The sequence below is a fragment of the Cupressus sempervirens genome, chromosome 2 (assembly GCF_028749045.1).
Source record: "Cupressus sempervirens isolate cs-2001-9-10 chromosome 2, ASM2874904v1, whole genome shotgun sequence".
In the NCBI taxonomy this organism is placed as follows: Eukaryota; Viridiplantae; Streptophyta; class Pinopsida; order Cupressales; family Cupressaceae; genus Cupressus; species Cupressus sempervirens.
Window position 1 is genome coordinate 2,373,822 of NC_143119.1, and position 25,661 is coordinate 2,399,482.

Consider the following 25,661-nt stretch of genomic DNA (forward strand, 5'->3'; position numbering starts at 1 on the left):
TTAAGTTAGTTTTGTCATAAAGTGACTTTAAGTCATAAAGTAACTTTATAAAATAAAGTGACTTAACTATAAGAAGCTCCACACTTCAATATCTCCCCAACGAAACCAAATAGAATCTTGTGACTGGTTGGCATCCTTAATATAAATGTCGTTAGCCTACCCGGATGGAAAGATTGACCAACAAGGCGCCATAAGGCCTAGTGCGGAGAAGGGGACATTACATCTCATCAATTATCTCTTTCCTAATTGGGGGGTTGGACGTGTTAGTTTCTCGAGAACCAATTAAGTAATCAAACATTATGTCTTCCCTAATTAGGAAGTTGATCACACATTGGACTCTTGGGAACCAATAGAAGGTAATTTATTTATGCATAATCTTGGCACCTTGAGAGAGCCCACTCATAGATTGTTTTTGTGCCTTGGCCACAATAATTCTCCCATCCCATGTGGGGTTAGTAAGGGGAGACGGATTTAGGTAATTTTGGATACCAAAAGTCAAATTATAATCATTATAAAGTGATGTGCATTCGACTGAAAAATTTACTTATAATTAGAAAAGTTGATATTCAATTCATCATGAACTATGAGAGGGAAGAGATTGTTTAATCGCATACATATAATAGAATTGTACTTAACTTATGATTTCTAGGACAAATATAGAACAGTTAAAATAACGGGTCATTCACAGTTAAAATAATGGATCATTCCACTGTGTCTACTCAAATGACTCTTAATCAACCATTTAATGGTGAATAAATCCACATATACAATACCTATGATAGGATCATGTACCACTTTTTTCTGTCCTCTCTACAATGTGGTATGCAGGCACAAGAAAGGAAGAAATATATTTATATCTACAAATATAAGCAAAGTAGATAACTAGGATTAATGCAAGATAAAGTGGAGCTATGTTCTTGAATCTTAGTGGACACTGCATTTATTTTATTGATCAGGGTAGACGGACAAACAAATCGACATTGGGATAATAGCATTGGCTATATTCCAAAACTACTACACCTAAAAGATAGCGATCCCAAGTTCATTTGCCATACCCCCATGGTATCGCCCTTGATTGCAGCTTGACAAGGTCAATTAGAAATACTAAATGTTAAAAACATTTATCTGAATTGAGAGATGAACAAGCAACAATGAGAACAAACTTGAGAATGGAAAGAGTGAATTTTTTGGGTCACTCTTCATTCAATCAGAAAATGAAATGGGTGACTACATACAATGAGAGAGACAACCAACTGAATGACACCTAAAATTGAAATACAAGGTCAATCAAAATACTCTTCCTTATTTCTAACTTCTACAAAGCATAATATTATATATGTTGATGTTTGGTATATATATATATATATATATATATATATATACATATATATATATATATATATATACATATATATATATATATATATATACATATATATATATATATATATATATATCGAGAGAAATTAATATAACAATGATTCAAGGAAATTCTATATAGTCATTATAGTAAATTCATAATAAACAATGTCTTAATGAATAAACATGTCCCATTAAAGGACATGTCTCTCCTTACTTCATCCACAATATAAGTATAAGAAAGATTGTTGCCATTGAAAAACCCATAAAACACAGGCAGTGCTATTACATTTGTAGCAATCACAAAAACAAAATGGTATCAGAGCAAAGTTCACTCTGGGATCTAAAATTGAAGAATAAAATTGAAGGACACTTTTAAAAGAAAGAATGTTTCAGTTGGAAGTAGCTTCAATTAGAGGGGATCAACATTTCCAACACACTTATTCATGCTCCATGATTCAATGATCAACTGCATTGGTCAATGGACTTTAATTTCAAAATATACATAGTTGGTATTTCTACATAGAGGATTGGCATTAGAGACACAAAATTGGCATTTATACTTGCAAACTATAATTTGTCTTTAATCGGGCCCACATACCCATTTGGGTGGTCATTTGTGAAAGAGTTTCTCTCAACCTTGCCCAATAGCCTATATGATACAATCGTACCTATGTGATGACTCACAACACACCAATAATCAGAGAACTGCAATTAGGAAGAAATTCATGCACAAAAACTCTTTCGCGAAAGTACACGATAAATTCTTCCTCACATACTAAAAAGACATAACTGCTACATAGACCAAATGAGAATCATCTGAAGAGGAAACGATACATATGATACCCAATAGACAACATGTACAAACGAGAAAATGAAATAAATAAAATGATATACAAATAACGAATGCCGTTTAAAACTACCGACCTAGTTGAGTGTGCCTACACGATTCCAAGTCATTAACATAATTGAATGTTGCTGCCAAGTCATTGCATGTTATATATTTATGAGTATCCTTATGCTATCATGGCTCCTTAAATTCATTCCTATGTCATTGGAAGACAAGGAGGATAGAAGAAAATGATAAAGGCGACAGAACATATAAGAGTGAATAACAACGCATTGGAATTAGTTAAACTACAACTAATAAAAAGATATGATTTATGGAAATTCGCATACTTTTCAATGGGTTGTGTAAAGTATATAAAATGAATTAAAATATCATCTTGAAAGCAGCAGTCGTAAGTGAATGAGAAATAGTAGAGTGTTAAGAAAGGAATATATATATATATATCCTTGATCCGATATATATGAATCAAAGATTTTGAATAGAGAACTATGTAAGAGAAATTATTAGAATAAAAAGAAAATGTGATTCATGCAGTGACTATACAATAGAACAATGAAAAATAAGAAAGACAAATGAGGGCTCTGGTGAGCTTGCTCACAAACTTGAAGACCACACAGGTAATGTGATCTGCAGGAAGATTTGAAAAAAAAGACTGTGTTACAGGATAAGATACTCCGACTTTAGATGGATGTGATGAAGCTTGTACTTTGACAGTGAAAAGAAATCACACTTGGACATCATGATTTCTAGTATGCATGTATATATGTTGAGCATGATATGAACCATCCTTTTAATTGATGCATATGGACCTCCAATGGAGTAACTTGTACAAATAAGTATTTATTATCCTTTAAGTATTTTATTTATCTACTTATTGTAGTCTCTCTCCTGTATTTCTACACGTACTATAAGAGCTATTTGCCTTAATTTCTCCTTTATCTCTGGAGATGTTGCACGAAAAAGAAGATTGATATCAAATTCAAAAGGAGTGACACTTCCATAGAGGCAACCTTGGAAAGAGTGGGAGCGGATAAAGGATATGGTTCAGTGAACTTTTGATGATCTTGGTTGTATTGATTCAGAGGGAGTAGACCATATCGAAATGGCTTCTCCGATCAAGAAATTGTAAGAAGAATGTGAATTATGAATGTTATTTCATGACTATTTTGGGCCCTGTGTACCTCATGAGGAAGTGACGACTTCCAAATGATTATCACTTGTATTTGTTAAAGTTATTGGAAGGTGACAATCTTACAATAACTTAATCTTCTATATGATGGATATCTTATGATGTCTAAAGCAGGATCATGATAGAAATATATCTTGCATGGTGGATTGAGTTCCTTAGCGAAATCATGAATGTTTGTATGGAAAGCATTATTGAGGATACATATGCACATACCTTATTAACATTTTGAGTGTTTGGTGAATGTCACGCAACTTGATGTTCAGAAGACCATTACTCAAAGTACTTGGTGAATATCATTTAACTTGATGTTCAAGAGGCTATTCTTCAAAGTAATTGGTGAATATCATGCACCTTGACATTCAGGAAGCCATTACTCAAAATACTTGGTGAATATCATGCACCTTGACGTTCAGGAGGACATTACTCTTAACATCATGAGATGATATCTAAATGGTGGATATTTTCTGATCAAAGATATACTTAAAACTTGTCATTCCTGATTTTAAGTTACGGTAATATTATATTTTGTGTTTATCCTCCCTAGCTAAGAGGGAGTGTTGATGTTTGGTAGCTTCAGTCGGATAAACCTGAGTCTAAACTATTGAAGATATATATATATATATATATAGAGAGAGAGAGAGAGAGAGAGAGAGATAATGATTGATAGCAATTTTATATATATATATATATATATATATATAACTAATTATCATTATATTAAATTCATAAATAAACAATATGTTTATATGAATAGACATGTCCCATGAAGGGACACATCTCTCCTTATTTCATCCACAATATAAGTACAAGAAAGATTGCTGCTATTGGAAAACACATAAAACACAGGCAATGCTATTACATTTGCAGCAATCACAAAGACAACAATATATTATAATATTATGCATTAGATCTGTGTCTATAGAACAGATGACTGACTTCTATGACAATTACACTAATTATGGTAACATGAGCAAGTCAGCAAAGTACTGCTAACATGTGGACTTTGTACACTGAGTTCTATGCTCCCTAAATTGGAAAGTACCTAAGGCATGTCTTTATCTTGTATTGATGTACATGACAAACAGACAACTATTAATAAGTTCCAGCAAAATCAGAGATTTATAGAAAAACAAACCCACCCATCCCTGTGGTAATAATTTGGAAGTTATTCCATTGCCTGTTGAAATCAGATCTTTTTTTACCTGCAGAACCCCAAAATGAAATAAGCAAACAGGATGCTGTGATATTAAACTTTCCAGTTGCATATATACTATATTCTGGCACCCGTATAAACATCAATCAACTATAAATTTAAATGGAACACTAAAGGAGCATATACAAAGAAAATGTTTAAGAATTTTTAAATCCCATATTCAACAACAAATGTAGAGTTAGACTCAAAAAGTCAAACTTAAGGAATATAGACTACTATGACATGAAAGAAACATGAAAAAATATGAAACACTTTTTTCTTGAGTTGCCTGGCCAATTGCCTTAGTTTCCTGGAGTATCCCTCGAGCTTTGAGCCTCTGTTTCAACAGTTCAGGAAGTTCTTTCTTTTCCATCTTGCTTTCTGTGAAAGGATGTTCTTCAATTGCCAGGGAACCATTATTTGGACCTACCATAGAACCTCCATCACGTGAGGCTTCTACTGCAAAAGAATTAGATATCTGATCATCTGAAGGCCCTGTATTAGGCTCTTGTGATCTATGGTGGCTAGCTTCAGATGCAATGTTAAACATTGGAGGCCGAGGTGCTCCATAATATGCACCACCACCAGGTACTCCATAGCCATTCCCAATTTCTGTGTTTCCTGAAAGAAATGAATAGAATTTCATCATGCCTTGTTGTATAACTAGGCCAAAGAATTTCATGGAATATAATTAACACTCAAAATATCTCCAATATTCCACCATATCTAATAGTTTTGTGGCATTAACCTTGTGCCTGAGAGGACAGAGATTCAACAAACAAACATACAGATGCTAATGTCAATAAAAATTGATACGAATTATTTGAATCTCATTGTGTTGAAAGGAATGGGCAAACAGAATTTCATACAAATGGCATACTTGAACAAGAAATTTAAAGATAACCAACAAGTTCACAAATCTAGAAAGCTTCAGTCATATTGTCATCTGAGAATACATCTCCAAGCTCTACTTTCTCAAATCTTCAGCCCCTCTACAACGTCAGCTAGTTGCTCTTGCAGTGGCTCCACTAAACAAACATGTTTGTGAGCTCGGGCACTGCACTGGTAGCGCCATGCCACACATCCCAGCCATCACTCCATGAAATATGTGTAATATCAAGTGACAAATCCAGGACCAGAACAATTCTGTGAAATTTACCACAGCTGATCACCTAAGAGTGCTTATATTTGAGGATGTCTGTTGGTAAGGACTGATTAGCATTTCAAAAACAAAAGCAAGCATACAATAGAAGCCCTAACCTTCATTTTTTTTAAAGTGATTATTCTCATTTTCCACTAAAACCACAGTACATTCTCGAACAAATTACTTCCTTTTTTCCATATGACAAACTGCTTCAAAAAAGATATAAAACCATACTATCTCCTTACTAGCATAAAAGGCTACTTCATACAATATATCAAACTATGCCATCAGAACATTTTCTGCATAGCCTGGCATGCACTCAGGGAAAGCATGGATAATTGATCCTCCTTTCCACAAACCAGAGGAGTCAATAGAGAAACCAAACATACCTAATTTTGTTCCTATAGAAAATTCCTTATAAAGTAAGGGCTGTAAGGTGGTACTAAGGCTTTCACCATAAACCAAGTCAAAGGGTGGTACTAAAGCTTTCACCTCAATTCTCTCTCACAGAGAAGAATGCATTACAAGAAATTTCACTTAGAACTTCCCCTCATAGAAAAGATATCATTTACAAAGGATTGAACCTCAAAATTCTCCCTCTGAACAATAATCTTAAGAAGTCAGGTCCTCTAGTTACTCCCTTACAGTTCTCTTCGCCTAAGGATGTCTGTCGAACTCCCTCTGGATCTGATATCAATCTTTTGACTTTCTAGTGACAAGTTGTTACTTCTCATGATGTATACATGGGTAGGCCCATTTTAAAATCATGCAGTTACACCATGTATTTTAGACTCCCTCTGAGTATCAATCTTCTAAGCTCCCGTGTTGCCTTTAAAGAAGTGTCATACTCCCTCTTAATGTAAAAGGATACTCATAATCCCAATCATCAAGGATATTTGCTTCAAGAGCCTCACTTTATCCAGCCTGATCACAATGTTTTTTAAGCTACTATCATAAGCTGCCTAATGTGCCATTCTTTTTTTCCTGCAAGCTCAACTTCAGATACAAACGAAAAGATCAAGATAAATAACTCTTATAGTATGTGTAGAATTACAAATAAGAGACAGACTACAATAAGAAAGTAAATATAATACTCAAGGATACTAAATACATATCTGCACATTAATGTTCTTGATATTAATTTCTCCAGTGAAGGTTCATAAGCATTACATCAAATAGTATCTCTAGTGGGAATGAAACATTAGTTAAGGTAATTATTCCCCCCGCAATGTAAAATTCCCACATATTTCATTTTATAGAGTTTTCAATTAATTTGAACCATCAACTGAAACATCACTTCCACTTTGAGAAGAATGTTAACAAATATATTCCTATTCAGTCCTCTTGGAACGATCCTTGTATTCCTGATTTGGTTCTATACCATAATTTATATCCTTGTCATCTGATAATTCTTTTCTATTTTCATAACATTCCATAATACCAATCTTCAGTTCAAAGGTACTTAGTTAACCATCGAAATTTGACCTTATAGTAGGCCTAATTTTGGAGCTCCACCACCAACTCGCTATATTGAAAGGCTCTCATCCAACTCTTCCTCCGGCATTTCTCTCACTCTAAAAAGGATTCTCATCATGTATCTCCACACATTTATTCTCCTACTACCACATTACTTTTGACCGGCTTCACCTTCCATAGTGGACAAGTCAAATCCTTCTAAAGCCTCTGCCAGTCACTTGTAACACCTATTGGAAAATCTCCGAATAATCTACAAGACTATCTCTAATAGAATACACACACCTTCAAATATAAGGAGTGGATGTGATCTTTGTTTGTTGAGGTTAAATAGTTCTATCCTCCTTGAGAATCCTTGTTCACCTCACTCAGACTCCTATTCGACAAATTATGCTTTTAACACATAGTTTGAAAGGTTCTTATGGTTCATATTGAAGAAGGTAATTCTTTGCGTGTTCTCCGACCTCCATATTGTCATGAATTTTGCATGCATAAAGCAATGCTTTTCACACCAAAGCGTCTGTAATATCCCTTTCCAGATATTAACTAAAACCCTCGATTAAAACTTACAAATTTAATCCTAACAGTAATCCAGTATTTGATACAAATTTCAAAACTTAAACTGATATATATAGCCAGCAACTTTACAAACGAGAAAACCCAGAAAAATGTGTTTATTTCCTCCAATATCTAGAAACTTATACATAAACCAACAGATTAATGCAAATAACCCAAAATGCGTTACTGTATTATACAACAACAATAAAATAACGCACAACAATTCAAAATATCCAATCTTACAAACAGAAATAACAATCAGATTGGCAATATAGATAGAACCTGAAAGAAGGCTAGGTTTGCGTCCAACCTTCAAAGTTTCTTCAAGAGTTTGTGTCCTCAAAGAAATAACCAGCAATTGTTTCCAGCTCCTAGATTAATATTTGTTTTCAATAATATAATCTTCGTATATCCCTCATGTGAAGCTTATTGTACCTTTTATCACTTTTCCCAATGTGATGCACACTCTTGTAGGCAATGTGGGATAAAACACTTTTTTATCCTTTAGTCGCTTAAGTGACATAGTACCTTTTTAAAATAAAGTGACACATTAAATGAACTTTAATAGTCACTTAGTCAAAACCCACATAATCATCAAGCATTAAAATAACTGATCAAACGAACTCGGATAAGCACGTGCAATAGCTCGTTGGAAAGCTCTCGGCGAGATGCTTCCAAATCAACATTGGGATATCAAGAATACTTAGCTCTATTTACTTACTAAAAATAGTAAGCATCTGGACAACCTGTCAAAACTGCTCTGATGGATCTGGAACTGGAAATGTCTAGGCCAAATCTTGAGCTAAACCTCATAAAGAACCTTTTTGCCCCCAAGACCTAGGCGAAGTGAGCTGGCCACACAAAAATATAATATCCCAGGAAAAAGGAACATTACAAAGCCTCCCCTCTCAAAGATTGCTTGCCCTCAAGCAATCCGCTCATACCTGCAGAAATCAAATACCAAGATCCCATACTCGCCTTGAGAAAGCGATTCTACTCAGTCGATGTAACCCGACATGCATCATCTCAAATCCTGAATGGCGAAACAGTACAAGAGGAATCAATGTGCCAAATAATTGAATGCCAGGGTCCCAAGGCTCACCATTAAGGGTCACCAACTACCATCTACTGCTGCCCTGAGTACCAAAACCCTCAGTTAGAATGAATGTCTCACTCCATGAATGACCCTATGAGTCTCTACTGTCAAGTGAAAATGGGAGCTCGGCACTATGCCAATATCCTCCACAAGATGATAACATCCAAATTCTCCTCCTAGCTCCCCGATGAAAGGCAATACATAAGGATGCTCCCCCTGGATCCCAAGTGAGAACTCGCGTGCTGTCTGAGATACCTCTGACCAACTTCTATAATATCTGCACCATTGTACCACTGTACCACCCCTGCAATATCTGTACTGATGGTAATGATAGAACCGGCAAATCTAACTCAATCACTATACCACCTAGGTGAAAACGAAGTAATCCCGATCTCTGGATCTCTGGTATGTCAGAAGGTTGAAACACACAGATCATAATCATGTGACTGTGTAGCAACACAACATAATCCGACAAATGTAAAATACTAGTAACACCTGGATTCTCGACCACCCAATCAACATGATCCTGGGTTAATGAAAGAGTGGTTGGTGAATCACCAACATCATGAGTGCTAACACTGTCTTCAATACCCTGCTGAAATAGAAATGTAGACACCTCATGTGAAATGTAGGATAATATGTGATCTTCCCATTCACCTGCAAATAACTCGTTGACCCTGGAAGGCCAAATAGAATCAGCGAATATATTACCAACATACACAGGCAATTCTCTGATAGTGGGAATAAACCAATAAGAAATATCACCAATCAACAAGTAAGCCGTGGCCATCTCGTAAGAGCTGGGTGACCAAACTCTGAGTAAACTGAAAAATCCCTCAATGAATGTGAAGGATAAATCCGAACTTCCCACTCCACCATAAGTTCTCTCGCTCATGTCAAGGTCTTCATAAAAGGAAAGTTCATCATTACTTGAAATTTCTGCATTATCCTCACTTGTTGTATCACTAAACATATCCTCCTGTGAAAATGTACAGCTGCTGTCATAAAAATCAGAATTTTCAGTCTTATCAACTTGCTGATCCATAAAAAATTTCTCATTATAGATAGTCTCAAACGGGAAATACGTGATTGAATCACATTGCTTGCCTTCACATTTGCCCACTCTATGAATTCCTTCAATGATTTGCATGATTTCTTGTGCTCTTGAACCACTGTCATCTTCTTCATAAGTGGCTGCCCCACTTGTTTGATTTTCAGCTTTGTGGATGGAATAATGTGTTAAGGTCAATTGAAGACATAGGTCATCTACCTCGCTCTCCTTGTCCCTTCCAAATTTTATTGCTAGATCTCTATCCATTAATAGTTGCAAGTACTCATATTTTATCATTTTCAATGTTTCAAAGATAGTATGTAAAAGAGGACTTGTGATACCGCAAACATTCCCATGCCTCTCTTCTATCACAATCTTCCGCATGAGATCCTCAATCAAATTGGAAGAATCATCCAACCTTGTTAACACTTGGACAATCTTGTCCTCTTTGACCAAAAGCATATCCAATAAGTCAAGGAGTGATAATGGTTTTTGACCATCTCCTTCAAACACAAATGGGCTATTCTCCATAGAGTTTTTTGATTTTTCTTCACCCGGGGAAACAACATTTTCAGATATATCCTCTAACTCAATGTGTGCTAGATTATCTGTCCTGCCAACATCGCTGTCTATTTGCTCCTCAAAATCTGATATAATTTCTAGCCTGGTATCACCATAAAATTCATCCAAGTTAATTTCCATGTCACCAAATAAGATGTTGGAGTTGCCAACATTGGCAGTTTGGTCAACTCTACTGCATAGGCCATTAACATGCTCATCAGAAGGACTAGTGTAAACAGCTCCATTAGATACTTTTGTTTCCCAATTACTTGTTAGTATACTTGTGTCATTATCATGCAAAGGTTGCTCTTCCTTTTCAGTACTACTATCAAGTTGATTGCTATCTTCCTTGTGCAAATTTTTGTAACTATCCTCTGCAAGGAGATTTCGAGCCAATTCATAGTATTTGTTTTTAATCATATCCATCTTGTTCTGCAACTCTAGCTGAAAGTCCACATAATCAATGAAAGGAAAATCTTTCTGAAGCTTTGACAGAAATTTGATATAATCATCGTACAATCTCCTTATTTCAGTCCTCATATCGGATTGGAAATTTTGGGCTAATTGTTGTTGCAACTTATAACCAGGTATTTTCCCCATTTGCAAATTTTGTTTTAGCAGATGTAAACTACAACCCGAACACAGGAATGAACTGGATTGATAAAGGAAAGAAATAACCCTCAAACTACTTAATCTCAGTTTCAAATGGTGACCAATAATTTGGTGAACTTGAAGCTATAGTCTGACTACCAATTGTTGTTGTACCCTGAAAGTTGAAGGTATTTCATCAAACCGCTGTAATAAACTTTACAACTCTATCTAACCTGAATAGAGAGTTTAAATATATGATGTAAGAATTTGGTTAACCAGTTAGTGTACGTTCCTGATGTTTGTACAACTTGCAAGCAGAAATAAATGCCAAATTAATATGCCTGGCTGATGATCTTTAACTGGGCTCTTTTTCCCTGCCTCACGTCCTTGTACCTGGTCTTCAATGCTGACTGTAAGGTGTATTATACTGAACCCAAATGTGCTTGTCCCTTCACTTCTAGTATCAGCATCCCTTACTAAACTCTGCTGCCTTAAGGTTAAATAAATTTGCCTTTATGCCCACCTCCTAGCTGTCCAGATAACAAATTTCCACATTGATTACTAGAATCATGGGGAACAGCTTTGGTATATGTCCGATCTTCATCCTATGGGCGTGCTGACCAAAAATTCTCAAATTCATCCTTCTCCAATTTCAATATTAACAAATCTGTACTAATCTCAAGCCCGTGTTTGTGTGTGCTGTCCTGACAAGCTCGGCCTAGTACACTACCTTCTCCAAGACTACTGCCCACTGGAACTGTATATGCAATATTTGATATGGTCTCACACGTTCTCTTCTCTGCAAGCACTAGATCCAATCTATTAATTTGCACAACTGGCTCTATTTGAACATTTGAAACTGATGGAATCAATATGATCTGATATCATTAATGTAGTCAATTTACACTGCAACTTCAAAAGCCAACACGTTTGGTGAAAAATGTATATAATGACCAAGCAAAAGAAAACAAATCCAACACCCACGTTTTCTTCCTGGCCTATTCTAACTGTCAGGTAGCTATGAAGTTGGTTGGCACCCGAAAAAAAAGGGCAAGAATGGATAATCAAAATCACTGCTAGACTGTATTTGAGTGCCTGTCCGGTCACAACTTTCTGCCTACAAATCGTGTTGTAAAAAGGCACACCACTGTATGATAATACTTCCACCGTAGATGGGCTTCTCCTCACGACTCCTAACACCCGACCTGGGACCAAGGTATCTGCCGCATGATACTCAGAATGTGGACTACTGGCTGCCGGCGACACACATAATATCAGCCTCCTAGAAGTCGATAGCTCTCAGCATGAATGGCTTACTACCGTTGCAGACTGGACAACACTGATGGTCCCCTTCCTGATACGGAAATGTATTCAGTGCTTCCTATTTATGCAGCATAACCCTGGCAATGCCGGCTCCTGTCTCGTCAACTCACGTCCGAACAATGTCTTGACTCCGGCTGATGACCACACTCATATGCCGACTGTTACCCAACCAGGAGATTCGCAGTCGAGTTTCCCTACACAATTTGCCGTCCTTTCTTATGCAATGCCATTTGTCCACTATACAACCCGACGTCCTTAGTGCAAGTTTAATGCCACGGCGTTTTTACATACTACACTGCAACCCACCTACGTCAATGTGTGCTCAAACAGTGCCAAAAATGGAAAACCAACGCCTACAACCCTTCACAAGCAAACTCCTAGGTTTTCCTCACGCGCTAGAATTGCGACTTTCTAGGGTCACGATATGTGAGCTCGCGTCGGAGGTTTTCTTTGATGTTTTAATCACTGTGTTCCTCTTTCAACGCAAAACGGCCTATTTCCGATAGGTATACCTATAACACAGGAAAGGAGACAATGCACTTCGGAATGTTTATTACAGTCGCCTCTTCTCCTAATGTCGGGATTATTCAATGCTCCCCACACTGAAACGACTTAGCAGATGTCGATTTCTGACCACCTTGCCAACCCGCGTCCTGGGAATGTCTCGACCCCGCTAGTAACCACGTCTGTTATGTCGAGTTGGAGGGTAGAATAAAAACGTAGTCAATTCCCTTACATTATTTACTGCCCACACTTGTTGTATCTACCGCTAAGCCCTTCCTTGATTCTTCCTTGGTACTGAACCTACACCCAATACTTCCTACTTTCCAAAAAATGCAGAACTGGTGGGGGTGATTTCAACACTTACTAGACTGACAATTCCGCCATTTTCAAACTGATAAACTAATGGTTCTCAAAATGCCCAGCTATATTTCTTGTACCATTTGCCGATTATGCCGCTATGGAATTTCCCAGCTTGGAAAGGTTGGGGTGACATCCAATCAGTTCCAGAAATCAAACTCGTGGGGTTTTGTCCTCCGGGTTTCCAAACCAGTGACATTTAAGCAACCAAAACTCACAAATTTTCTTTTCCATAAATTCTTCTATGTATTTCCACAGGATGGCAGGATCTCAAGCTCTGATACCACTGTAATATCCCTTTCCGGATATTAACTAAAACCCTCGATTAAAACTTACAAATTTAATCCTAACAGTAATCCTGTATTTGATACAAATTTCAGAACTTAAACTGATATATATAGCCAGCAACTTTACAAACGAGAAAACCCGGAAAAATGTGTTTATTTCCTCCAATATCTAGAAACTTATACATAAACCAACAGATTAATGCAAATAACCCAAAATGCATTACTGTATTATACAACAGCAATACAATAACGCGCAACAATTCAAAATATCCAATCTTACAAACAAAAATAACAATCAGATTAGCAATATCGATAGAACTTGAAAGAAGGCTAGGTTTGCGTCCAACCTTCAAAGTTTCTTCAAGGGTTTGCGTCCTCAAAGAAATAACCAGCAATTGTTTCCAACTCCTAGATTAATATTTGTTTTCAATAATATAATCTTCGTATATCCCTCATGTGAAGCTTATTGTACCTTTTATCACTTTTCCCAATGTGATGCACACTCTTGTAGGCAATGTGGGATAAAACACTTTTTTATCCTTTAGTCACTTAAGTGACATAGTACCTTTTTAAAATAAAGTGACACATTAAATGAACTTTAATAGTCACTTAGTCAAAACCCACATAATCATCAAGCATTAAAATAACTGATCAAACGAACTCGGATAAGCACATGCAATAGCTCGTTGGAAAGCTCTCGGCGAGACGCTTCCAAATCAACATTGGGATATCAAGAATACTGAGCTCTATTTACTTACTAAAAATAGTAAGCATCTGGACAACCTATCAAAACTGCTCTAATGGATCTGGAACTGGAAATTTCTAGGCCAAATCTCGAGCTAAACCTCGTAAAGAACCTTTTCGCCCCCAAGACCTAGGCGAAGTGAGCTGGCCACAGAAATATAATGTCCCAGGAAAAAGGGACATTACAACGTCAAGTTCAAAATGCATGTTGTTGACAATGTTTTCATTTTAGCATATTTGTCTAGTACGACACGTAAAGTTGATCATACAAGCATATTGATTAGCTTTACTAAATGAATAGGTTCCATTATCATTAATTCATAATAAAGAAATCCATTATTCACTAGTTCTGCATGATCCCATATTGATGAGAGAACTTTTGAAACTTAAACTTTGTTCACTAAAAAATTTCTTAATTCCAATAATGACGCCAAGAAAATAAGGATTCTTGCAAAGATAAATTATGCATAAATGAATGGATGAATGGTTATTGCAACAGTTTGACCTTAGTTGAAATCTCTATTGGCAAATGCTTCTTCCAAACTGAAGTAATACTCATGCGTCTCCCAATAATTTTCACATACATTTGCCTGATCATTTCACACTCTTCCCTAAGTCATTCAAGAGGCATTGACCCGTTCAATATTAAAAATTTCAACTATTAATGAATCACCACAACACTTTTATCAGCATGCTTGGAGGACCCAATCCATGATACAAGTGCTCAATCCCATCTCCCTATCTCCAAATGTTACGCACATAGAAAAATGTCCAGATTTGAACCTTTCCTTATTATCGGTGCTAGTCTCTTTATAGGATAACTTTCCTTTCCAGCGTTCTCAATCCTAAATCTTCTTCTACGCGAAGCCATTATGAAATAAAAATAATCTATAATAACCTAAACCTGCACAAAGACCAGGTGTACGAGTTATGAGCCCAACTGGCATCCACACCCCTGTCAACACCTTCTTCATCAAGAATACCCTCTTAGCTCCCTACTTAGTCCTGATTTCCTTTTGTATAGTTGGTGTAGACTTCATTATCCATTTTGTTGTGCATCGTCCAGAGTGTCTTTTTTGAGGGGAGGATGATGTCAGTAAAACTAGTTAACAATTGTTAGTGTGTCTTAAGGGATATGTAGTTTGGGCAGGTAGTTTGATTGGTTGTGACGACTGGTAATAGCACCCCTTCAGCACTTATGTATGACATGTATCTATCTGAGAGAAACCGTTATTAGTCTGAATAAAGTTGTGTTAGCATTATAAGTGTGATACATATATGGTTGCAAGCATTTTCTGAGATTAATAAAGAAATCTTGGCGAGTTCTCTAATAATTGTGTTACATTGCATTACTTTTGTAGCTATTTATTCTCGTATGTATTAAACTTGTTATCCAAAGCAGTAAACAAAGTTGCAATGGTTTAAGAAAAAAATTCTCATTGCATTAATATTTTGGGCTAGTCAAATAGTTTGAAACACACTATAATGTCATATTTTATACATAAGTGCTTTAAAATCCCTATCAAAATTCATTTTCCATAATTAAATATATAAAAACCTTATGAAAATCAAATTTTCCTTATAAAAATGCACTTTGTCTCGTTGGAAATAGAATTTCCATGCCAAAAATGAACATTGTCATGATGGAAATTTAACTTCCACTCCAAAAATGCACTTAATCCCTATGGAAATAGATTTTCCCCAAATCACAAAAGCTCGTGGAGTTTTTTTCCACTCATGAAGAGATATTTACAATAAAAAAAATCTAAGAGTTGAGGCAATTTGTCCCTATGGGAGTCGTTTTTGCCATCCTGGACATGAAGAATAGGGGAAAATGTAAGGGACCCTATGCACATCAATTTTCCACTGATAATTGTTAATTGGAAAGGTTAAGTACTGAAGGGGAGGTGGGTGAATCAAAACTCATCAAATTTTAACCATTAACCATTTTCATAACATAGACTGATAGTCTGTCAAATCTTTAAACTGATAAACCTTCTCATATAACCAATAGCATTGCTGATAACTTAAAAATTCATATGCATAAAAGTAAAAAAAGTAAATAACATTCACACATCCATAACACTTAGGTTTTGGTATCACATAAAACCCTTGATCAAAGAGCAAAATTGTAGTGGGGATGATACCCACAACTTTTTCACTGGAGTAAAAACAGTTTGTCTATTAAGCTTATAATTGTGTTTCTTTCTGAGAAACTCACCCGATAAAGAGCGACTGATATAGTGTCAGTTGTCTCTTTAGCCTGTCAAGACTATTCTACTACAAGATTTCATCATGCCTGCTTGGCATTCACCTTGTTAAAGGATATACAAAAGTTCCTATACAAACTTATCAGTCCTATGAAAGACTACCTTGATTAAAGGATTTAGTAAACCTTGTAGAAAATTAATTACGTATTTATACAAGATAGCATAATCTATGACTGCTTCAGTCAAAAGCTTGTTAGAAACCTTTATACTCTTCTTCAGCCTTTTGCTCTATGCTTGTCTCTGTTGTTTCTCGCTTCTTTTCTCTATCTCTTCTCATCTCTTTGTTTCAGTCGCAACTTAGTCTTTATCCTTCATCTTGCTAACCCTACACACTATCTGGGCCTTAGATTTTAGGGTTCATCTCTTTCCTTCTTTTGTGGTCAGCTAGTCCACAAAACTTCCTTAATGCGATAATTGTTGCTGATAGTAGGCTGATAGTATACTTATTGCTATACACTGATAGTTATACCTACGATAATTGTATTCCAATAGTGCCTTTGTGTACCACTAGTGTAATTGCTTATCAGTTCGGTGAATGCTCCTTGAGTATTTGACATCAATGACAAAACTGTTGTATACTATATCTTCATCATACTCATTAAATGCCAACATCCACTCGACACTATACTAGGAATATTTTGAGTTGGGAAACTAGGAAAGTCTTTGTGAATGAAGAAACTCCACTTGTCCACATGCATATGAAATTTCCCCTAGTCCCCATTTTGGTTGAGTGAAAATGCTAAGTGTTGATATTATGGTTGTCCCTGTGTGGGTTGATTTACCCCTCACGGACAAGAAAAATGAGTAAAATAGTGTCCTCATGAGGATCGAATTTCCCCTCTGGAAATGAATTAAGAAAATATTGCAATTTGGAAGGATTTCAGCTATCCCCATGAAGATCAATTTTCCCTCATAATACATACTTGAAGACATGAAATGAAATTTAAGCAAATGAAAAAGAAATTAATTAAAATGCAACATACACAAATTTCAAGGTAATATTTTTAAATCCCACATTGGCTGTGTAGCTGTGAGTTCAACCAAAAATTTGTTTAAAAGAATCTCTGACAGCAATAAAGAAATGCAAAGTAGATGGTGGATTGCATTCAACGTTAAGGGTGCTCAAAGGAAAATGTGAGGAACCAACATATAAATCGGCCAAAGGGAAGAAAGGCTGGAATTCAAACCATACAAGGAACAAAATATCAGAAGAGGTCAAGAAAATCAGATTCCAAGAGACTCTTAGAAAAAAAATCAGAAATATTTCAAGTCCATGGCAAGCATCCAAAGGGTGAGTAATGGTTTCAGACTTAAGTCTGAAATTTTTCCTCTATGGGTCAGCTTTCATGAAAAAAATTTTAAAATATCTATCCACCAAATCACATTGGAACTTGTTTCAAGTTGTTTAAAGGACAAAACCTAGGTTTCAAGACCAACCCCAAGCAACCAAGGCAGATGAAAGTGACTATTTTAGACTTTAAGTCTGAAATTTTTCCACAAGATTCAATTTTCTCGCAAAAAATTAGAGAAAAATCCCAAGTTATCTAACATCAGATTTCATTCCTGAGCGTCAAGGGATCTTCTTGCACAATATCACTGAGTATTCAGGGCAAAATCATCAAGGAAAGATGTGTTTCAGACCAAGCCTTTGGAAAACCAGAACTACATATTATGGCAAGGAGTTTTTCTCAATTTTAACTCGCAAGATTCCTTCATACTCTTATTAAAACGCACGGTCATTGACTGATTTGCATTTGTCATGGAGACTGGACTTGTTTTAAGACATTTTCAGACATGTTACAGGGCAGTCCCCACAAAATCAGAACTAAGGCATTAATAGTGAAAATGAATGAATGCATTTTGAGGTCAAAATTTAGTCATCTAAATGATGGTTTTCATGAATTTGAAGTCTCATTATACCTAGTTGCAGACTTGTCTTCAGACTAAGTCCTCAGACTTAACTTTCAGGCTAGGTCCTCAGACATTTTAAACTTCATGGCTTCAAAATTTTGGTTTCTTTCTGTAAGTTTGGGGCAATTAAGAATCAATTTGTTCATTATTGCATTGTCCTTGGTCATTATTCTTAGCACTTAAATTCCAAGTTCCATTTGCAGCCATTAGTTATAAACTCTCTAAGACTTGGAACTAAGTTTGAGGATAAAATTAAAGGTTAGAAAGTTCTGAAAGCAGTCCCTTTAATTTAACTGATGCAAGATGCTAACTACAAGTTTTGTACCAGGAATCATGTCCGGATCAAAGGTGGGGATAGTTTCGAGGAAGTGAATAAAAAATGTAAGGCAAGTTCAAGCTGAAGAACAACAATAGAAATGGAGGACTAACCTAAAGTGATCAAGTTAACACTTCAAGATAATCTAGGAAAGACAAGGATCAAGGATAAATCCCATGAAAGAATTGAAAAACACAAGGAATTAAGGAGGAATCCATGGACAAGTTCAAATTTAAATTCAAGGACATTCATGTGTCACTGTGCAAAGTGTAATGGACTGAATTTATACCCTGGTGTAAGAGCCATTTGTGTGCTTTGTCGGCCAAGTCATCACTTCGCAAAATTCCAAGCAAGGTAGCCCAAGCGGCCACAAACATGTGTGTGGCACGGATATGTCTGTAAGGCAAGCTCGGGTCGAGAAATCTGCAGATGTGTGAGTGTTACGAAATCTGCCTACTATATCCAGCAGGCATGAGTTTTTGACTCTTGGCATCCAACTTGGTCCGTGACGAATCAGGGATCCAAACAAAAGCTAGGGAGCCAAAAACTTTTAGGTGAGTCATTCTGGGCTTGCAACCTGACCAAGCCTCTTTCGGAGTTTTACCTTTGACCGCCACTATAGGTGTCCAGTTCAACAAAAAAAATAGTAGTGTTAACCACTTCTACCTAGAACTTCTTCAAAGCATGTCTACGTTCGAGCATGGATCGAGCCATCTCGATGATTGTTTTGTCCTGATGTTTAACTACTGTTTTGTTGTGGTGTGTGGGGTGTGGTTCACTGGTGTTTGATGCCATGAGTATCCAAGAAGCTAGAGAATTCATTAGAACAAAATCCCCCCCATTATCTGACCTAAGAGTAATAATAGATTTCCTAGACTCTTTTTCAACTAAAGGTTTAAACTTTTGTGTGATGATCCTATGTCCCTCTGTGTCTTAATAGTTCAAGCTGCTTTAATCTAGACATTTGTTTCAAGTTCCAACAATGGCAAATCTGGACGAAAAAGAAAGGTTGGTGCAGACATTTTATTGCTGCAAACACAAAACAAAAATGCTTGTTCGGGAGCTGCTATAGAGGCGTGTATGAGACACGCAATTCGTAGAGAAAAAAAGTGAATTGTCCAAGGATATGAGTCATGATTTGCAAGTGAATCAAGCCTTGTAAAGGACGTGATTTGCAGGTGAAAAGCTCATGCAATTAACACTAAAAATTTTGTTCAGAAGACAAATGGGAATAGGGCGAGAAATCACATCTTGGAGAGACGAGTGTACAAAAAAAATTTGACCTAAACCCTGCTCGCGATTTTATCAGTTGAATCTCTCAAAACGGAAAACATATTTGGATTGTAGAGAGTTACAGAAAACCTTAGAAATAATTTCGAAAAAAGTTAGCAAATAATTTCGAAAGAAAATATAAATTTTTCAAAATAATTTGTTAAGGTAAATCGATGTTGTAGTTGTACAATGCTTCTAAAAGAAACAATTCTGAACTAAAGAGAGAAATAGAAACTACTAAATAAACTAAAGACTAACTAAGATGACCATTAAAGAAACATTATAATAATCTAATACCCTCCCTTAATGGTCATTGTCTAACTCTTGTCTTTTGGTCACAAATTCTTCAAAACATTTTGTTGCTGCTAAGACCCTCCTTGGATCTACAAAATGTTAATGATCAAGAAGCTAAAATCCACCCAAACACGAACAAAGAAGGGTGTCCCCTTCTTCAGAATTCTTTGCAACAATAGACAAGAGCCTGCCACTGACTCTATCATTGAGATGAGTATGCCACTAACTCTCCTAGAATCAGCAAAACACCTTACTAGAAATCATCACAAAACATCCAACCTGATGTTAGATAACAAAGTTGCTCTTCCCTGGAGACTAAGACAGACACATTGAACAACAATCACGATTTTGAGGAAAATTGTCAAACCCTCCAAACTTTGCAAATGAGCATGATGTCCCAAAACAAACTACAAAAAGCCACAATTTTTTAGGAGAAAAATAGGAAAAGCCAAACATGATTTTTGAGGTGAAAAATCAAACAAAATCCAACATGATTTCTGAGGTAAAAAATCAATCAAAACCAAACAATACAAAGCTCCATTTCTTGAGGAAAACAATTAAACCCACCACCTAATTTTTTAGGAAAAAATTATAAATCCTGTTGGTTCCCAAAACCGCAGATTGGAAATCCAAGAGCTTGCCACTTCTCCGATAAGACTTCTCAATTAGTTCTGGCCAATAAACGGGAATACTTCTCGATTCCCCTACACTTCAGGCTCCACTACACCTAGGCGGGTAGACCTCCTCCTCAAACGCTGACTGTCTGGTTCAAGTGTTTTCTATAGCAAATTTTAATTTCTAGAGTTCTCTCGCTGGCAAGGTCCTCGAACTCAAAAATGAAAATTGAAACTGGATGTTGGATAATAGTTAAATGTTTTGTTAATTTGATGCTTGTAGGAAGGAATATCTAGATTTTATGACTTCAATAATAAAGAGACCAGTGCCTCTGCTCATCCGTGCAATAGAGTTAACTTCGGTGAATTTTCACGTACAACTTTATAAAGTTCTTATGCAGTTATATTGCTAACAATAAAAATATAAATAAATGCGACACGCCAAATATTTATGCAATCTTAAATTAGTCCAGATTGAATTGTAACTCCTCTGGGAGGGAGACAAACTTGACACAGATGCGGAAACAACTAAATATTTCATACTACCTGTGATGATCAAGTTTAAATGCTAGATGACCATGTCCACTTATCCGACATTTAAATTGTATACAAATTCCAAAAAATAATTGCAAAGGACAACTCGCCTGCAATTTAAATCTCCATGCCTTTAATAATAAACAAAAGACTTCTTATATTTTTATTAAAATAAAATAATTGAATTCTTATTACAAAGTCATATTATTGCTTCTTCTCCCTTCGTAAAAGTAATATAAAATACTCCTTGAGAATGTGTCAATGTTCGAATATGTTTTTTACAAATGAATGTCTCCTTGTTTGTATCTTAAAAATATAGAGACATGACTTTTCAAAGTGAATAGTCACATTATTAAAAATAAATAATTACACCATTTTTGTAGTAAAGCTCTTTTAACTTGGATAAATACGATCATTTCCCTCAAATATTTTCCCGATATAAACATGTGCAATATATTGCCGTCTCCTTGAACTTTATAACTCCTCATCTATGTGCATGCGTTCAGGTCAGAAGCTCCCCTGTTGCTTGTGCAGTTCCATTCATACTCAAAAAAGTGTTGTTTTCTTCAATGTAAAAATACTAGACCCCATTGTGATACATGTATGTCTTTGCATACATATTGATATCCTTCGTGGTGCTAGATTCGTTTTCATTCAATTCATGAATTGTTCTTCATCACTAGTTTCTCTAGAGGCGGCAACATATCCATGTTTGTATTTCCAAAAACATATCATTTCAAAAATACATTGCTCCCGATATCATATGTGCATCCCTTCAATATATTTGACGACATCTATTTGATTTGAATATTTGATTTGCGTTGAGTAATCCAATAGTGGATTATCAGAGGACTCACGGCATAGGGAAATATCCAATCATGTGCTCAATCCGATTTATAACATGAAGTCACCATATATTAATTCTTCAAATATCGGTTCCTTGCTATCTGTAAAGTGGCATCTTTTACACATGCAGATTCAAAGCATCAACTGAAGGCAGAGGAAAGCATTTGGAAATCACTACTCCCATGACAGATAAGTCCTTTCGCTTAATGATGCTTTGGATATAAACAATGAGAAGACCCGTACCTAGAAGCATGTACCAGAAGATCCAATATTATTCACAGCTGTAGAACAAGTTGCTGACTTGCTTTCAAGATGTTGATGTAAATTGGTACTACTTGAACCTGGAATAGTGTATATCGCTGCTAAGTTTTTGATGACACATGGTCTCATTGGGCATCAATTCTGCTATTCCATATTGGCATATTGGGACAGTTTGATAAATTCCTTCAAATCTTCCAAGGGAACAAAGTGTGACAACTTCAATACAATTTGTGTCAACAGTCAAGACTCCATTTTAGCTTGGTGTCAACCTTCAACAATCGCAGAACAGCTTCTAGTGAGCTTTTGTCATTACAACTTTTGTCCATTGTCTTTCAATTCATTTACTCTTTGTGTGGATGCTCTGAGATATCCCATTCACCATCTTTAGTAGCAATACACCCAACTTTTGCATATGATTTTGATTCATTTTCTGAAGCATGCATCGTGATCTTAATGATGAAAAATCAAAGGACATCGGGCTCCAATGTATTGCATAACAATGGGTATCTATAGTTCCTTTGGAGTCTTCTAGCACTATTATGAGATAAAATATAGGATAGAAAGCTTAGAAATAATCACTTAAATGGAGGCCCAAAACCTTGGAAATTTGGGCTCCATCAAACCCAACCAAGGAATCCCACTCAACTCTGTGAATTACAGAAATAGAAATTTTTAAGGGAAAATTATGAAACCCATTGGAAATTTAGAAAGGGAAGCAAAACACGAGACTTCACATGGTAAAGCAAAAAATGCAAGCAACATGCAACAAAATGCAAGTGCATACAACAAACATGCAATTACATGCAGCCCTCAAAAATTAGACTTTTGCTACAACCAAGAAATCGCAGGATCAAAACCCTTAACCAAGGTTGTGATTTCCAACAAAAATCCTCGAAGACGAATGACAAAACTTTCATAAAATACCTCTAATGATTTTTATTTCTAAAAATCGAAAAGCAAATTTCTAGCAAAAATTCCACATCAAAAGAGGCTCAAATTTTTCTTAAAAAATTTGCCAAATTTTATGAAATCTCATTGATCCGATCTGATGCCATGTTAAGGTAAATCGATGTTGTTGTAGTTGTACTAAATGAAGTAGATGGAAACTCCTTATATAGATTTACAAAGGCGATGTTTCTAAAAGAAACAATCATGAACTAAAGACAGAAATAGAAACTACTAAATAAACTAAAGACTAACTGAGATGACCAGTAAAGAAACATTATAATAATTTAATAGTATATAACACCCAAAATGATGGGATTCCTACACAGGATTCATCTGGTACCTTTAAAAGGGATTCATTTGCATGCATTCGGGGTCTCTCTTGCATTCTTTGATATTGTTAGTCACACTCTCTTCTAAACTACATAAAGACATGTTCTACTCCCAAATTCACCATTTTCGTTGGTTTCAGCCATTGTTGAGCAGTTCCAAGCATCTACATCCAAATTCACATCACATATTGGGCCTTTTCATCTTCATTCAAGGAATTTTCTCTCTTCTCTAGTGTCTTGAGCATTTATCCTCTCTATTTCATTTCTATTTGATACCATTATTGTTATTTACTTCCATTATTGGTTATGTATCACCATTTTATCGTACCTTTTGGCCATTCGTGGAGGTAGAAACACCAAAGCAGGATTTGACTACGGCAAACCTCTTGAATGACCCAACCATTTTCCTCTTCGCATGTGTTGCTATTTTCATGGAGTCGAGATGTCTATAGGATTGCATTATCAAATGTTGAAACAAATGTTATCTCTTTCACTCTTCTCTTCCATTTCAATATATCAAGTTAATTTGTCATCTCACTACATCTCACATATTTATACTAGTTATTAGCTTGTGCGTTCACATTATGTTATTTGGTTTGTCACATTTTCATTACAAGTTATTCGGCTTAGCGTCTTTATTTGCAGTATGTACGTACCCTATCTATATGAGACACCAGTGCCCCACCTTGTCCTCCTCTAGGTTGCACACTTGTCCAAGGCAACAAGCTCATGAAGTTCGAAGTATCTCTTACGTTGCTAGTATTTTCGGTCACAAATATCAAAACACTTTTATTATCTCATTTACTTAATTCACAATTAATTAATTTACAAATCACTGGACACATTTGCACCCACGTTTCTTTAGTTAACTCACTTATACTTGGTTCTACATTAATCAACTCTGCATTCTCGTAGTCTTACTTTAATCTACCCATGTTGCTTAGTTTGATCTACTTGGCACTCCTTATCGGCATTGTGAGGTGGTTTGAAAAGAAACGTGCATCCCTTGAGACCTTAACAAGACTTTGAGGTTCGTGTATTATTTTCTTGCCAACACATAGAAACTTTCCAATTGGTTAAATGGTTGATGAATAAGGATTGTCGTATAGGGAGATCAACTTGTCCCTAATCACATCGATTTTTCCATAAAGATCAACTAGGAAACAATTCAAGGACAGGTTGTTGGGGACTCCAATTTGTGTGAGGGATTAAGGCTAAAGGATTTTGAATGAAGAGATAATGGACAAAGGTATCAAGGATGTCCCAAACAATGAGAGAGGAGAAGTTCACCACACAAGGATGATCAAATTATGCAAGGAGGAAAGGTCTACAAATGAAAAAGATTGTCAACATCAAACATCTAAGAACATAAGAATTTAGAAGACTATGATCAAAATGGAGAAATTAATCACTCCAAGGAAATCAAGATATCAAGACCAAGTTCAAAGATGGCTTTATGTAATATCCCGAACCGGATATTTACTGATTTCTCTTTTAACAATATAATCAGCAATAAAACTTTGCAAATAATTTCCAGCACAATTGAAAACTAGTAGTAATTCCAATAGGTATTTATTCAACCTTTCTCAGATATAACATTCAAACTTAGATATAGGCAAAATGGAATACAATGCTATAATAAAACCCGAGGAATTCTTCACGAGTATAACCCATTTTTTCGTAATAATATCTCAGATGTCAAACATATAAACATGTGTTACAAATCAGTAAGATAAAACTAGAAAACTCTTATAACTCCTTAAAATACGTTATTGCATTTTACAACA

The 25,661-nt window shown here is 35.8% G+C and overlaps 1 protein-coding gene across 6 annotated transcripts in view; it reads right to left on the reverse strand.

Moving 5' to 3' along the window:
- Window positions 1-25,661, reverse strand: part of LOC149570790 (WW domain-containing protein) — a 153,168-nt gene that overhangs the window by 65,633 nt on the left and 61,874 nt on the right. For 2 of the 6 annotated variants that reach the window (XM_089812352.1, XM_089812351.1), the window contains exons 7-8: window positions 4,892-5,211; window positions 4,538-4,600 (exon numbers count right to left, since the gene is read on the reverse strand). In XM_089812352.1, coding sequence (XP_089668478.1) covers window positions 4,538-4,600; window positions 4,892-5,211 — 383 coding nt within the window. Of the gene's footprint in view, window positions 1-4,537; window positions 4,601-4,879; window positions 5,212-25,661 lie in introns of all 6 variants that reach the window. The other 4 variants (XM_089812350.1, XM_089812349.1, XM_089812354.1 and 1 more) reach the window with 2 other exon arrangements.